Source organism: Trachurus japonicus, chromosome 14, assembly GCF_045865225.1.
Source record: "Trachurus japonicus isolate A0001 chromosome 14, Traja_1.0".
Classification (NCBI taxonomy): Eukaryota; Metazoa; Chordata; class Actinopteri; order Carangiformes; family Carangidae; genus Trachurus; species Trachurus japonicus.
Genome location: NC_140920.1, coordinates 9108154 through 9122398, shown reverse-complemented (window position 1 = coordinate 9122398; position 14245 = coordinate 9108154). Strand labels below are relative to the sequence as shown.

General features: G+C 41.7%; 2 protein-coding genes across 2 annotated transcripts; one reads left to right on the top strand and one right to left on the bottom strand.

Moving 5' to 3' along the window:
• The first annotated feature begins 1775 nt into the window (after positions 1-1775).
• Positions 1776-8746, top strand: zbtb21 (zinc finger and BTB domain containing 21). Its single transcript, XM_085797331.1, has 2 exons — positions 1776-1920; positions 3970-8746. The coding sequence occupies exon 2, from the start codon at positions 3972-3974 to the stop codon at positions 7116-7118; it is 3147 nt and encodes a 1048-aa protein (XP_085653457.1). The 5' UTR covers positions 1776-1920; positions 3970-3971; the 3' UTR covers positions 7119-8746.
• Positions 8747-10685: 1939 nt separating this feature from the next.
• atg101 (autophagy related 101) lies at positions 10686-13698 on the bottom strand. The gene is made up of 2 exons (XM_085797330.1): positions 13074-13698; positions 10686-11703 (listed from the first exon to the last, which is right to left on the bottom strand). The coding sequence occupies exons 1-2, from the start codon at positions 13323-13325 to the stop codon at positions 11299-11301; spliced, it is 657 nt and encodes a 218-aa protein (XP_085653456.1). The 5' UTR covers positions 13326-13698; the 3' UTR covers positions 10686-11298.
• Positions 13699-14245: the final 547 nt, after the last annotated feature.

Genomic DNA, 14245 nt, shown 5'->3' with positions numbered 1-14245 from the left:
AGCCAGTGTGTAGAAAAACCTCTGGTTCACATGATTTTCAGAAAAGACTCACAGACCTTGTTTAGATTTTTGTAGAATAAATAAATAGTCGTTACATTCTTCCTCTTCTTTTTTGCAGTATTATGGTCAATAAATATGTTTATCGTGCCTGAGAGAAAGAGAGAGAGAGAGAGAGAGGGAGATAAGGATGAGGAATGGGAGGAGTCAAAGTCCCTAATGAGTTGGTTTCCACACAGGTAACCATGGTAGTTCTTGCTGGCAGCATTAACAGTCTGTGTCAGCCATTAATGTCAAGTTAGGAGGAGTGAGAACCTCCCTGCCATTTTCCCACATGTCTTCATTCTCTGAAATGAAGAAGAAGCAGCGGGAGACTTTGGCTGTCAAAGATATATTCTAAAAAGATCATCTTGGCACTTTGATATGAATGTGAAGAAAGAAAATTCCTCGGGTCCTCTGCATTCTTTTCAATCATGTCATGCACATGTTTTATCCTTAGTAGATTAATGAGGTGTGAGCGTGTGCCTGATTAAATTTAGCTCTGTCATTAAGTGATAATGACTGGGTACGTGCTGATGCATGAATGTGAATGCAGGGAGATGCAGGGGTACAGGCACAAGTCATCTGAGGTCACTTACACTCAATAGCTACTCCAAGAAAAACATCACTTCAAACAATATGACAGTAAAAAAGATCATCAGGAGTGGTGAATTCAGTGCCACACCTGGCTGAGTCACGAGACTGTTGCCAGGTGGCTGACAAGGCTTTCTTGGAAGAGGCCTGTAGGCTAAACAAACATGGCAACGATTCCCCACTGGATGCCAGTAATGACACAAATCTACTGCCATGCTGTAGTGACTTCCATTCAGTCAAAGACCTACCGGTAATTAGTTTCATTGGGGTTAGGAGTGGGCCTGTAGGTACATGCAAACAAGTATATGAATGTGTATCAAGAGATAGATAGATAGATAGATAGATAGATAGATAGATAGATAGATAGATAGATAGATAGATAGATAGATAGATAGATAGATAGATAGATAGATAGATAGATAGATAGATGTGTTTATGTCTTTTAGATAGATGGGACTAGATAGAAATTTAGCAGTTGTGCTATGTCCGGCACATTTACACTGGAACGCTTATGGCAGTGTTGATGAATGACAGTCATGCTAATAAAGCTTGTGAAATGAAATGAAATAGATAGATAGATAGATAGATAGATAGATAGATAGATAGATAGATAGATAGATAGATAGATAGATAGATAGATAGATAGATAGATAGATAGATAGATAGATAGGAAGTTAGTAATTTGTCTTAAAACATGTGTATTTTTCTTCACTAAAATAGCCCTCAAATCATTCACCCCTATAAATATTTAGTTTACTTTCAGTGTGAAGTCACCACTCAAGTCTTCACCCCTGTGCTGTTTACAATAATATTACATGACTAAGTTTCCAACCCCATTACAGGCTACTTAATTTTAAATTTAACTAGATACTTAGAAATAATTGCAGAATAATTCTTACATACACTGTCAGTTACAGTGTTGAGGATCAAATAACTTCATATAATTACCATAATTATCCTCCTTGGCCTCGTAAAAAAAAAAAAAACCTAAACATGGATTCTGGCATGTAAAACGAAAAAATATGACCTATCCCTTTAAATTAGCCTCAGTGTCAAGTCTTCCGTTCGCCCCGCCCCCCCTGCTCTTTGACCAGCCAATCGGAGCGCGGCGCACGTGACGAGCGTTCTTTGCAATGACCTCATCCCTGGTGTGGGATGACGTCAAATTCAAGATGGATGGAATCACGACCGTAAGCTGTATGATCACGACGAGCGCGCAGAAACCTACACAACACTGAATAAAAAGTCTCGTCGCGGGGTGGAGGAAACACCGTGTTGACGACGTGTAGGGTAAGTGTGGACGAGAATACGAAAGTTATAAGGTTTAAAAAACCCCAAAAAACGAGCAGCGGCGGAGGTAGAAACATAGTTGGAGGAGTACTAGCTGTTAAAGGAGAAGCTTTTTCCTTTTCCTCCCTGACGTAACTCGAAAAGGGGGGACTGTGTGTGTGTTGCAAAAAAAAAAAAAAACAGAAAGAAAAAAAACTGACCAGCTACAACCTGTTTCGCAGCCACTAATTGCGCCGCCGTGTCAGGTAAATAAGGTAAATAAATAAAAGAACCACAACATTACACCTCACTTCTTCAACCAGGGAAAGGAAAGGAAAGGAAAGCGGTTATAATAATTCACTGCCCCCCTCACACTCACACTCCCACCGGGGCTCTCCGTCCGCCTGCAGCCGCTGTGTTTTCATTCCGGGATTACCGCGGTAGAGTCCATTGAAACGCGCTCAACTTTTTTTCCCCCATCTCCCTCTCGTTGTTGAGCCACCACGGTCACGTTAAAACGGTGGTTATAGTCTATTATAGCCTATTATAATAGCCTATACCGGAACAGTGCCTTTATGGTTCATTAGCCTATTAACTCACAGAAAAATAATAAAAGAGACGGGAGGGTTTTCAAATCCGAAAGCGACATTTTCGGCAGGAGAAGTTATCTATTAGTCAGTCATCATGAGAGAGAAAGAAACTGAAGCCACGTCTTATGGATGATCTAATGCTGCTGAACGCCTCGCTCGACTTCCTCATAGAAAAGAAAACTGACGCCATCTAGACTGTCCCCTGCTCTCTTAATGTGAACCTCAAGTTTTGGCCAAGACAAGACAGGCCACTGCATGGGCTGCTCGCTCGTTAGTTTATTGTTTTTTTTGATGAATGAATGAAGCAGCTTGTGCCTGTGTGGTGTGGTGTGGTGTGGTGAAGCGATTACAGCAATGTTGTGAACACAAGTAACACGCCTTCCGGTCACACTTTTCAAAATAAACGTGCATTGTGAGCAAAAACGAGAAATGTTCTTAATTATAGAAAACTTAATTACAGAAGTCCCTCTAACATAGGGCTATCATGCAGTGTTTAAGGATATTGTGAGAAGCAGTAAATGCATTATGCTGTGTACAAGAGTCATGCAACATAACAACAACAGCAGCAACAATGTATTGATAATTCACCTACTTATAGCTCATGCAGTTTCTTTCATCAGCATCACAGCACCACCACAGCTGAACATATTGATCACTTTGAACACAGGATTTATATGATGGCTGCTGGATTAGACTGTGTTAATTTTATTCAGGTCTGCCCACACTGTATTACTGACAACTTGGTGCATGTTGCAGTGTAACAATGATATCATGCATATTTATTTTTACAGCTTTACACAGGGAGGATGTTTGCTAATGCAGGATATATATAGAAAGTAGTGTATGACATTTTAGTGTAGAAATGTAAGTGGATGGTCCCCCTCTGTGACTTGACAAAGCTAAGTTTCCATACCTTTTTCTGATTATTAATATGACAGATGTATTTTCTTTATTAGAATAGTTTGAATTATTTAGCTTTATTTATAATTTGGACCATAAAATGTGAGAAAAATAATGAAAAGGCATCACAATATTTCAGAAACAGTGCATACCCAAAAGATTTATTCACTTTTCAGAAAATAGAGAATTATGATGTGGTTTGAAGTCATGTTTGATGATGAAATACTCAATTTTTGGTTGTGTTTACTATTCTTTTGCTCAATGATTAATTAATAGCATCATAACTGTGCCTTGAAACATTGTGTTTTGAGCTAAAGTAGGATAGATCATAATTAAAAGCTACATCGCCTACTGGTATGATAATAATGTTTATTTTATGGACAATTTAGAGGTTGGCAACTATACTGTGAGTGCTCTGACAAATTACAACAGACACAAACCTACATTCAATATAGAGCAATAGATTTTGTGTGGGAGTTTCAGTCTGCATGTAAACTTGGCTGTTAGTGTGCATATTTAATGATCATCTTTGTATTTACATCCCCGCATTAAAATCTTATCCTGTCTCCTTGTCTTTCAGCCATGGAGAGCCTTGTGCATTACAGCAACCCCTCCCATGCCCTCTCAGTGTTTGGGGGTCTCAATGAGCAGCGGCTGCGGGGCCAGATGTGTGACGTGGTCCTGGTTGTGGCAGACCAGAGGTACCAGGCCCATAAGAGTGTTCTGGCTGCCAGCAGTGAGTATTTCCAGTCCCTGTTCACGCGGATGGATGCCGAGTCCCTGAAAGTTGTCAACCTGGACTTCTGTGAGGCCGATGCATTCGAGATAGTTCTGAACTACATCTACTCCTCCTCGCTCTTTGTGGACAAAGGAAGCCTGGCAGCCATTCAGGAGCTGGGCTACAGCCTTGGAATCCCTTTCCTCACCAACATCGTGTCAGCACGACCACACGCTTCCTACTGTGTGTCTAGAAAAAGGCTTTCGTTCTCAGAGGAGGACGAGAATGATGTCCAGACAAGGAGTGTCATTGTTTGTCAGGTCCGGAATGACACAGCCCATCCCTCTCGCTCAAATTATCAGAGAAAAACATCAGAGACATCATCATCATCTCCCCACTCTGCCCGGGAGTCAGCTCAGCCGCCGTCAGAAGTAAACTCACATGAAACAATCAGGAACTCAGAGTCCACCAGCAGGAAATCATCAGAGCTGAGTGAAGCTGCTGAAAGGAAGTCCACCTATCCATACACATCCATATTAAAAGGGAATTCCTCACACATCACATCTGTCAGGCCTCAGCTGACATCGTCGGTGTCTTTCAGCGATGCTGAAATGCAGCAGCACATCAGGATGCACTCTGAAGCCGACCAGGACACTAGAGAGGAGAACGAGGAGCAGGAGCAGCAGTATCACACCAAAGTGCCCTTTCAGGGTCAGGCCAGTGAGCCAAGCCAGACCATTGACAGGAGCGGGCCGCTCATAAAAAGCCTGCTCCGGAGATCGTTATCCATGGACAGCCCCGTCCCCGTCTTCTCCCCCACACTGGAGCTCAAGGAACTGCAAAACCGAGAACAGTCGGTGGTTAAAATGGCATCAAAAGCGTGCGGGCCGGGATCATCCGCTCAAAACGGCAATTCAAAAATGACATCTCCTCTGGTTCTCAGGCCAAAGTACTCCAGCAGGTATGATGAAGAAACTCAGGTAGAAGGGGAGGTCAGCGTGAAAGCCGAGCCGAGCAGTCCGCTCGCTGACCCCATGGACATTATTCGAATCACAGTGGGAGACGCTTTGCCGGTCAATCTTAAAGACTTGCAAACAAATTATGAGCAAGGTTCCCGGCTAGACTTCAATCCTCCGGGGAAGAGAAAGGAGAGGTCCGACAACAGAAGGTACCCGTTCAAGAAGAGCAAATTATTTAAAGACCATAGCCTCTCTCTAGATGGGAAGATGTCAGGAACAGTACCTCAGAGTGCCAACAGTGACTCTAATGACAACAGCGAGGACCTGTCTCAGAACAAGATTTTTAAATGCTGGAACTGTTTAAAAGTTTTCAGGTCCAGCGCTGGACTACATCGTCATGTAAATATGTATCACAACCCAGAAAAGCCGTATGCTTGCGACATCTGCCACAAGCGCTTCCATACCAACTTCAAAGTGTGGACACACTGCCAAACTCAGCATGGTGTAGTGCAAAACCCGGCTTCATCCTCCAGCTCCTCCGTGCTGGATGAGAAATTTCAAAAGAAGTTAATAGATATTGTGCGAGAGAGAGAAATAAAGAAAGCCTTGCTTTGGAAGCTAAAGAGGAATAAGCAGGGCTTGCAGTCTCCCATGCTTACCAAGAAGAGATCCCGGCCCAGCTTTATTTGTCCGTACTGTGGGAAAGTATTTGTGTTCCAGTCTCAGTACAGGCAGCATTTACGGACGCATCCTGCAGAAAAACCTAACCAGGAAACGGCAAGTGAGGACATCCACTACCAGGAACAGGATGAGATCAGTCAACAGAAGACCACAGACGCTGGTGTTTACTCCTGCAGACTGTGCAACACGAAGCTGTCGTCGCTCTTTGAGCAGGGGGATCACGAGCGGGGCTGCCGACATGCGACCGTGTGTCCTTACTGTGGCCTCCGCTTCTCCAGCCCGACCGTGAAGAGGGACCACGAGGCGCACTGTAAGTACAAGAAACTGACGTGCCTGGAGTGCATGCGGACCTTCAAATCCTCCTTCAGCATATGGCGCCACCAGGTGGAGGTCCACAACCACAACATGATGACTGTTAAGGAGCAGATTCACCTGAGGCAACAGGAGAACAACGAGGAGGAGGAGGAGGCGTCCGAGATGCTCATCAGAGGAGAGGACCATTACAGCGACGAGCCTCTGGCGGCCGGGAGCTCCAGGGAGAACATCAGCTACAGCGACTCCTCGGGTCCACCCATGTACGACTCAGAGGACTCCTCGTCTTATGTGCCTGAGGACCTGAGCATGGGTCATCATCATCATCATCACCACCACCACGGCAAGCTGGTGGTTAAGGAAGAGCCCGTGGAGGAGGCTGTGAGCGAGATGGAAAACGCAGAGTCTGCCAAATCCGGGTCCGAGGAAGCCGGCGTGTGGCCGTGCGAGAAATGCGGAAACCTCTTCAGCTCTCGCAAAGACCTGGAGCGACACCAGGAGCTGCTATGCCACATCAAACCGTTCATCTGTCACATCTGCAACAAAGCCTTCAGGACCAACTTCCGCCTTTGGAGCCACTTCCAGTCCCACATGTCGGCGAGCGAACCTGGAGCCAAAGAGATCGACAGACACCCCTCGCCTCTGTCTCCCTCCCCTCCCACGACCCCGCAGAACTCTGACCGTCGCTCCCCGCCGCAGGCCGCCACGTTCAAATCCACCCAGACAGCGGTGCCGCCGGTCACAGCAGCAGCAGCAGCAGTGATGCCCGAGGAGTGCAGCAGCCCAGAGCCCTGCAGCTCGTCAGCGTCCACGGCAGCGAGCAAGATGAAGAGGCCGTCGGAAGCAGAGCAGCAACCGAGCGGCGGCCACAGCCCTCTGTCGAGGTCGAACAGCATGGAGAACCCCGGTGGCCCTCAGGAATCAGACACGCTCTTTTACCACGCACCGTCTCTCTCTGCGCTGACGTTCAAGAGGCAGTACATGTGCAAACTCTGCCACAGGACCTTCAAGACGGCCTTCAGCCTCTGGAGCCACGAGCAGAGTCACAGCCACATGTAAGCATCATCACACCAAGTTACAGCAGTGCATTTCTCTTCAGAGACAAAAAAAAAACTTAATATTATAGTATATAAACACACCTCAGCCTACACAAGGAAGACTTTGAATGTATAGCTTATTCGCTTGCCTCCAATGTCATATATTAATGTGGCCATGTTCAATTGAGGTGTAAACGTGAATGTGCAATCAAGTGCTAGATTCCTCTCTTAGATGAGAGATGATTACAAATGGTTTATTTTCCTTTTCAAAATGATTGATAAGCATTTATCTATTCTAAACTGCTTTTTAATTGTCTACTTGTATTTATCTATCTAGGTGTGAGAAAACAAAGTACAGAGTTTTAGCCCTCAAGTGAAAACCAAGGTACAACTATATACTTTGTTTTCTCAATGTGGAAAAAGTGCTTTAAACTATTGGAGGCTGCAGTTGAATTAGAGATTATTAGTGCTTTTTGCTTTTGTATCAGATCTATCTGTTGACGTGAGTGAGTGATCCCTTAAGATAATATTGGTGGCCTCAACAATGTATTCAATATGCACTTTGTTTGACAGTTTGATTCTGTGATAGGGCAGTTTAGTCCAAACGTTTGATGGATCTTTACGTTTCCATAACTGAAGTGTTCGGCTGCAGAACTGAAAATGATCACTAGGCCTAATGGCATTCACTTTGTTTCTTCAAACTTGGCAATCCGTTAAAATCTGAGTATCAAACTAATTAAATAAGACCTTCAGTATAATATAATACATGAAGTTCTAACAGAAACTGCACATCAAACTCACTTTGGATACCGGTGGTTTTATCTTTTAACTGCTAACACTCTTCACTCTATAACTATGATTTACACATTGGTGACAAATTGAAGGAAAAGACAAAGTGTCTCTTAGTAAGATGTTGCACCACCATGGGCCACGAGAACAGCTCCAGTGCTTCATGGCATTGATTCTCCAAGTCTCTGAGCTCTCCTCGAGATACTCCTTCATGTGGTGAGGGTGGGGAATCTGGTGAAGAATATGGTGACTCATCAGACCCGATAACTTTTTTCTTTTTCTTTTTCCCCCCACATCTCTGTAGACCAGAGAGTCTGGGTTCTTTTTGCACGAATGAACTTACAAATGTGCTTTTTTTTTCTTTCTTTGTAATGAGAGGTTTATGCACTGCAGCCCTTACGATGACATCCCTCTCTAGTATGTAATTGTCGACAGATTGTTGTTGACACAGTTTGGAAACATCCTGTAGTGAGTGTGACCTATACCCAGTCACCTGAGAAAGCACCATCGTCACCACGTGTGTGCTTTCGAGTCGACCGCGATTCCTCATTGACTGACGTATTTCCCACAGATTTAACACAGATGTCAACTAGAGTCACTGTTGAAACACACACAGGTTGAGCACTTTGTGTGACTGAAGCTCCCGCCTCGACAATTATCGCTCTTTCAATGTCATCCTTGTTTTTCCTTTAATTTGTCACCTTTCTGTTTCTTCCTAATTGTTAGCTTGGTGAATCATTCTACAAATTCACAGGTGAATGAGATCATAGAATCACTCATAGGAGTTGAGAAGGTGTTTTCTCTCACAGGGCGATGAATACGACCTTGCCAAATACTGCTGAAAAAAATAATTTGTAAAAGGTGCTGCAGCCCAGCAACCAGGAAAATTACTATCAAAGATTATGTGCTTTGTTTAATTGGATAGTGTCCTAAACATGCAAGTATTTGGCATCACATCAGCTGCTAGGAATGAACCCCAAATAAAGCAAGTTTCTTTCTAAAGGCACACTGCAGTATAGAAATGTAATTTGTGGCTAAACTGAAATAAAGCCTCAATTTTAAAGTGTGTATTTTAGACCGATAATTCCTGATTCACTAAGTCGCCCCGGTGCAGTACCAGTGTTATGTAAATACTCATACACTGATAGATTTGTGCAATTAAACATGTGGGAATTAACCAAGCTTTACAGTGCTTTGATGGCCTTATGCAACATTAAAATATTTTGTCATATTTTACACAGAAGCACAATAGAGTTTCAGATGATTAATGACTCAGGCATTTTGAGGTGGTAAAGTCAAGAAGGAGGCATGAGAAAGTAAAACTTTTAATGGTGAGCGAATGTTCCTGCTTCCAAAAGATTTATTATTAAAAGACTGTGTTTGATTGTATTCCAGTTTTTTTCACAGTTGTTATTCTTGTACAGGTGTATACTTCTGCTTTGGCTTGTTTATTTAGATAATTATAAATTATTACGACAGCAATTATTTGGGAGATGTTTGAGTTAAATATTGCTCTACACAATTTATGGAAATGTATTTCCTCCAAATGAGCAACACAAGCTGCAGTGTGATATTAAATTCATCAGAGAGATTTTATGTTGATAATAGTGCTCTTAATTTCTTGTGAGAAAAACTTTTTCAGAGTTTCACAGAAATGATTAGAATTGTGTATATGGAAGTGTTTGTATCCTCAATTTTGTACCAATTTTGTTAGTAAACGAAAGTTTTATCTTTTTAGTATTCCTGTGCTCTCACTGCAATAATGAATATTTGTATAAGCATTGGTTGTATTATTGTTGCTTTTGGAGACTTGCAGCTGTTTTGTGTTTAGGTTTTTCTACAGTTTTTGTGCTTCATTTCTGTAATAAAGAGTAACAATGGAGAATACATACATATATTATCATCAGTGGTCATTTATTGGTGTTTAGTAGAGTGGGTCTAATCTGGAAACTTTAAACCTTTTTTTTTTTTTTTTTTTAACTTTGTCACATTTCAAACTGTCAAGGTTGTTCAGTTCTAACTCTGAATAATAAGAAGATTGTTAAAAGTACTCACTGTGATTTCCAACAGTCCAAGATGACGTCCTCAGTGTATTCTTCTGTCCAAACGATAGCTGAAAATATTTTTTGGGTGGATGATAAAAAAAAATATGATTAAAAAAAAAAAACATCTGTTGAGCTAGAACCGGTTCATGCTTAGTGGTTTAGCTGAAAACAATTATTTTCAAAGTGGCTGCTGATTTAGTTTTTGTAAACAGACTATTAATTGATTCAACAACTAATCTTCACAGAATTTAATCGAATGAACATTCATTATTACACACTTGAACTTACCCTGTATCCTTAAACTACTCATCCATATTCATTTTCAAGATTTATATGTCCTCTAAATGTCAAATTATATTTAATTCATGTAACCAAACATCAAAAATCTGTGGCAAAACCATTTTAACTGACGTGTATTGTGTAAGTACTTTAAAATGGATATAAAGGGGTTTGAATTGATATGGGAGGAAAGGGCATTTTTGCCATGCACTCAAATCCCTCACCTACTAAGTCATTGGATTCTGTTGCATAAACATTCCTTTACAAAGTGGTAAAGCACCGATAATTAACATCCAGTTGTTGGTCAATGTGACTTGTGAAGCAAATCCAAGTTTGTTTATTAATTTAACAGTGGAACCGAGCGCATGAAAACACACAGAGACACGGGATCCTGTTGGCAGACAACCCCCGAGCCAGCGGGATGTTTTTCAGGCTGTGGGCCACTGTGACAAATTCTGGCTGGAAACTCAGGACTGAACTTAGGAAGTGCCTGCGTTAATTTGGAAAAATGGCAAGCTGGAAATCCTGCCCTTCCCATGTGTAAGGTCACACTCTCCACGAAACTGTGCGCAGAGAGGAAGTTTTCACATGGACGAGGAAATCTGTTTCCAAACGCATCCATATCTTTTGAACACACGTGCATAAAAAAAAATCTGATTTTATCTTATTATGTGCTCAAGTTTAGAGTTAATTGTTCCCTGCTGATGCTCTCATTTCAAAAGTGAGGACAGGTTTACTAATGCAATCTTTAGTTTAAAACCACAGTTGACTGCCGATGACTCATCAGTTACAATTTATAACATTTATTGTCAAAAATGTACAATAATTTACAGATGTGACATTGTCAACAACAACACAACCGGTCTATAATATTACTCACTACTGTGGTAGGCCAAGACAATTTGCAAAAATCTTTGTAATTATACACAATCAAGAATCTTCAGGTACGAGCAAGACCATCAGAGGTGTCAGAAAAGTGAATACAGTGACACATTGTAGCAGGAATAGAGCTGACAAACCATATTATTGAGTAGAGACAGAGATTTAGATGTAGTTAGGGATACAACCATCCATATATTTAATTTCCTTTCACAAGGCCAGGGTGTCTTTAATCAGCCTTCTCATGGTGGTGCTGACGGAGGTTCCCAGAGAGTCAGTGATCTGGTATGTGATCTTGTAAAGGTACGGCTGGACGTCTTTGAGGCTCGTATCGAAAACATTGTCCACCTCGGACTGGGTGGGCATCTTTGGCAAGTATTCGTGACGATTTATGACCTCGACGACGTTGATCACCTTCTCCCCCAGCTTCTCGCCCACTTTCTCCCGGCAGATCTGTCTCTCCTGCTCGTTGGCGAGGTTGACCACGTTGACCTTGATGCTCCACACCTCCCAGGGAATGCACTCGTCGGAAAAAGGCCAGCGGGACTTCTTCTTCTGGTAAAACTCCAGAGAGATCTGCCCCATGCCATCGCTGCCAGTGTTGCTCAAAGCATCCTGCGACCAAAACACATAATTATAACAACAGTGAAATTGCAGGCCTGTACACGCCTTATAGGTAATAAGTTAATAACACCCTTTTTTTCTCATCTTCTCATTGTTTTCCTTTTGTTCCTATCATATTTATTCCCCATGTAATGTACACTTACCCCCCTTACAGTAGTTGGTTGGTTTAATTTCTCATTCTATTTTTAGATTCACTGTCACTGCCCCTCCACTATTGCCTCATTTCATCTCACAGTTTTACTCTATCCCATCTTATCGTATCTCATCTGATCTCCTTTTATCGTGTGTATACCCCCCTTTTTATTTAGTGTATCTAATTAGCTGCATCCTGCATTTTAATTTGAGTCAGCTTAGTTTTATTAATTAATTTATTGCTGGGGTCTTGCTTGGACGGTCCATCCCCTATGTATGGCTTGTGACATTTGTATGTGCAGGGTTCCCACTCTTTTCTTGAAATCATTTTCCAGGACTTTTCCAGGACATTTCCAGCCGCTACAGTCTGACAGACATGTTATTATTAGGCCATACACGTCACCCCGTCCCATTCATGCTTTGGAGAAGTTGTAATTCAACAGTTGTACTTTATTTTGTACATTCAACCAGTTTGAAATATATTTATTCTTTTCTTTCACCCCAAGAAATTTGATTTAAAGATGTGCAGTCTGTGGCTCTAACTTATCTATGAAATAATATCTTACATGCTTAGAAATTAAGACAAATGTATCATAGAACAACGCAAAAACATATTGTTTTTGTTTTAAAACTGCACCTAAAACAGCTCTCTTTTCTCGCTGGGCACATCTTTTTGGAAAATAAATTCTTAGTGGGGTCTGAAAAAGTCAAATAGAGCTCTCTGGTAGCTGCTGTCACCATGTGATAAATAATTTCCCAGGACAACTCAAGCTTTTCTAGGACATTTTACCCTTTTTTCTCAATTTCCATGTGTTTTCCATGACTGGATAATTGGTCAACCATTTACCAGGTTTTCCAGGACGCGTGGGAATTGATTGATTGATTGAAAACGTTATTGAACAGCATTAGACAAGTGTTCAAAAGGATTAAAAACACAATAAAGTCCAAAGGCTTATTTCCATTGTGGTCCTATTTGATGGTAGACAGTAGTACGCATAGATTTAAAAACAAGGAAGACAAACACACAACACATGGACTAAAAACATGGGAGAAAGACACTAAGGCACATAGACTAGCCTACAACATTGAAGAAAAAGAACAAAATGAAATAGATAAAACAAGGGATTAGGTCCCAAACAGAAATTGTGACTTGTCTTCTCTGGTTTGTTTATATGCTGCTTTTGTCAAGCACTTTGTAAACGTACTATTATTATAAAATCACCAGTTACCTTGAATTCAGACACGGCTTTTCTGATCACCCTGTCCAGCTCCTCTGAAGACACCCTGACAAAGGTGAAGTCGATGAAGTCGCAGTCGAAGTCCAGTGTCCCCACGGTCCCGATGGAGTAGGTGCCCTCCTTCTTGTAGTGAAACTTCCCGGTGCTGCGGTGCAGTAAGATGGTGTGGAGCAGAGCCAGCATGGCCTCCTCCACCTGCCTCGCCTCCACCGTCACCTCCAGAACCTCCGAGCGACAGTTCATGATGGCGAAGTGAAGAGTTTGTTTACATTTACAAGCGACGACGACGAAACTAGCAGTGATGGTGGATATCTAACGTTACTGTGCTGTACGCAGCTCGATTGTTTACCTCTTCGTATGGGTTTTGGCCTATTCTGAAGCTACGCTGCGTATTACACTGTGTTAAAATACATAAAGTACCCTACCATAAGTACCTCGAAGTGATATTTGTGAGCAATGACCGAGGGAACATTGTAGAAGAGCCCAGCTAGCTAACTTAGCTGCCTGTTCGCTATAAACAACAAGATAAGGGGAGACGTGGTAGCGAATGATGACAATGACGTCAGACGTCTACGGCACGTCGCGTAGGTCAAAATACTCCTGCTGGTTTGTTTTTACCATAGACTGTTGTAGTTTTTACCATGGTTTTTACCGCAACTTCTTTGGAAAATGTACTCCAAAACTATAACTCATCACTGAGAGAAATAATGTATAAGCCAACAGTCAGCCTCAGTTGGTAATTGAGCAATTGGAGAAAAAAATACATACAATGGATGTGATATTTACCCAGCAATAGGATAATACTGAGTATTTTATACCAATAATTCCTTGTCACAGACAAGGCTATATGATCCATATAAAAAAATAATATGATATAGATGAAATGGTGGAATATCATACATTTTTCACTAAATAATATATAATAATATATTTTGTCCTGCTTTATTGACAACAACACAGGAGATTAATACAGACAAGGATAAGTGTATACAACATTAATACAGGGTTTAAGGGTGACAACAAGACAAAGAGAGAGAAAAAACATATTCAGTGAACATTTTGTAGAGTTTACAAAGATTATATTATATTCTTAGGAAGACCAATCGCTATTCTAGGTCTTTTGTGCCTTCTGCCATAGTTTGTTGAATGTTCAGCTGGCTTGA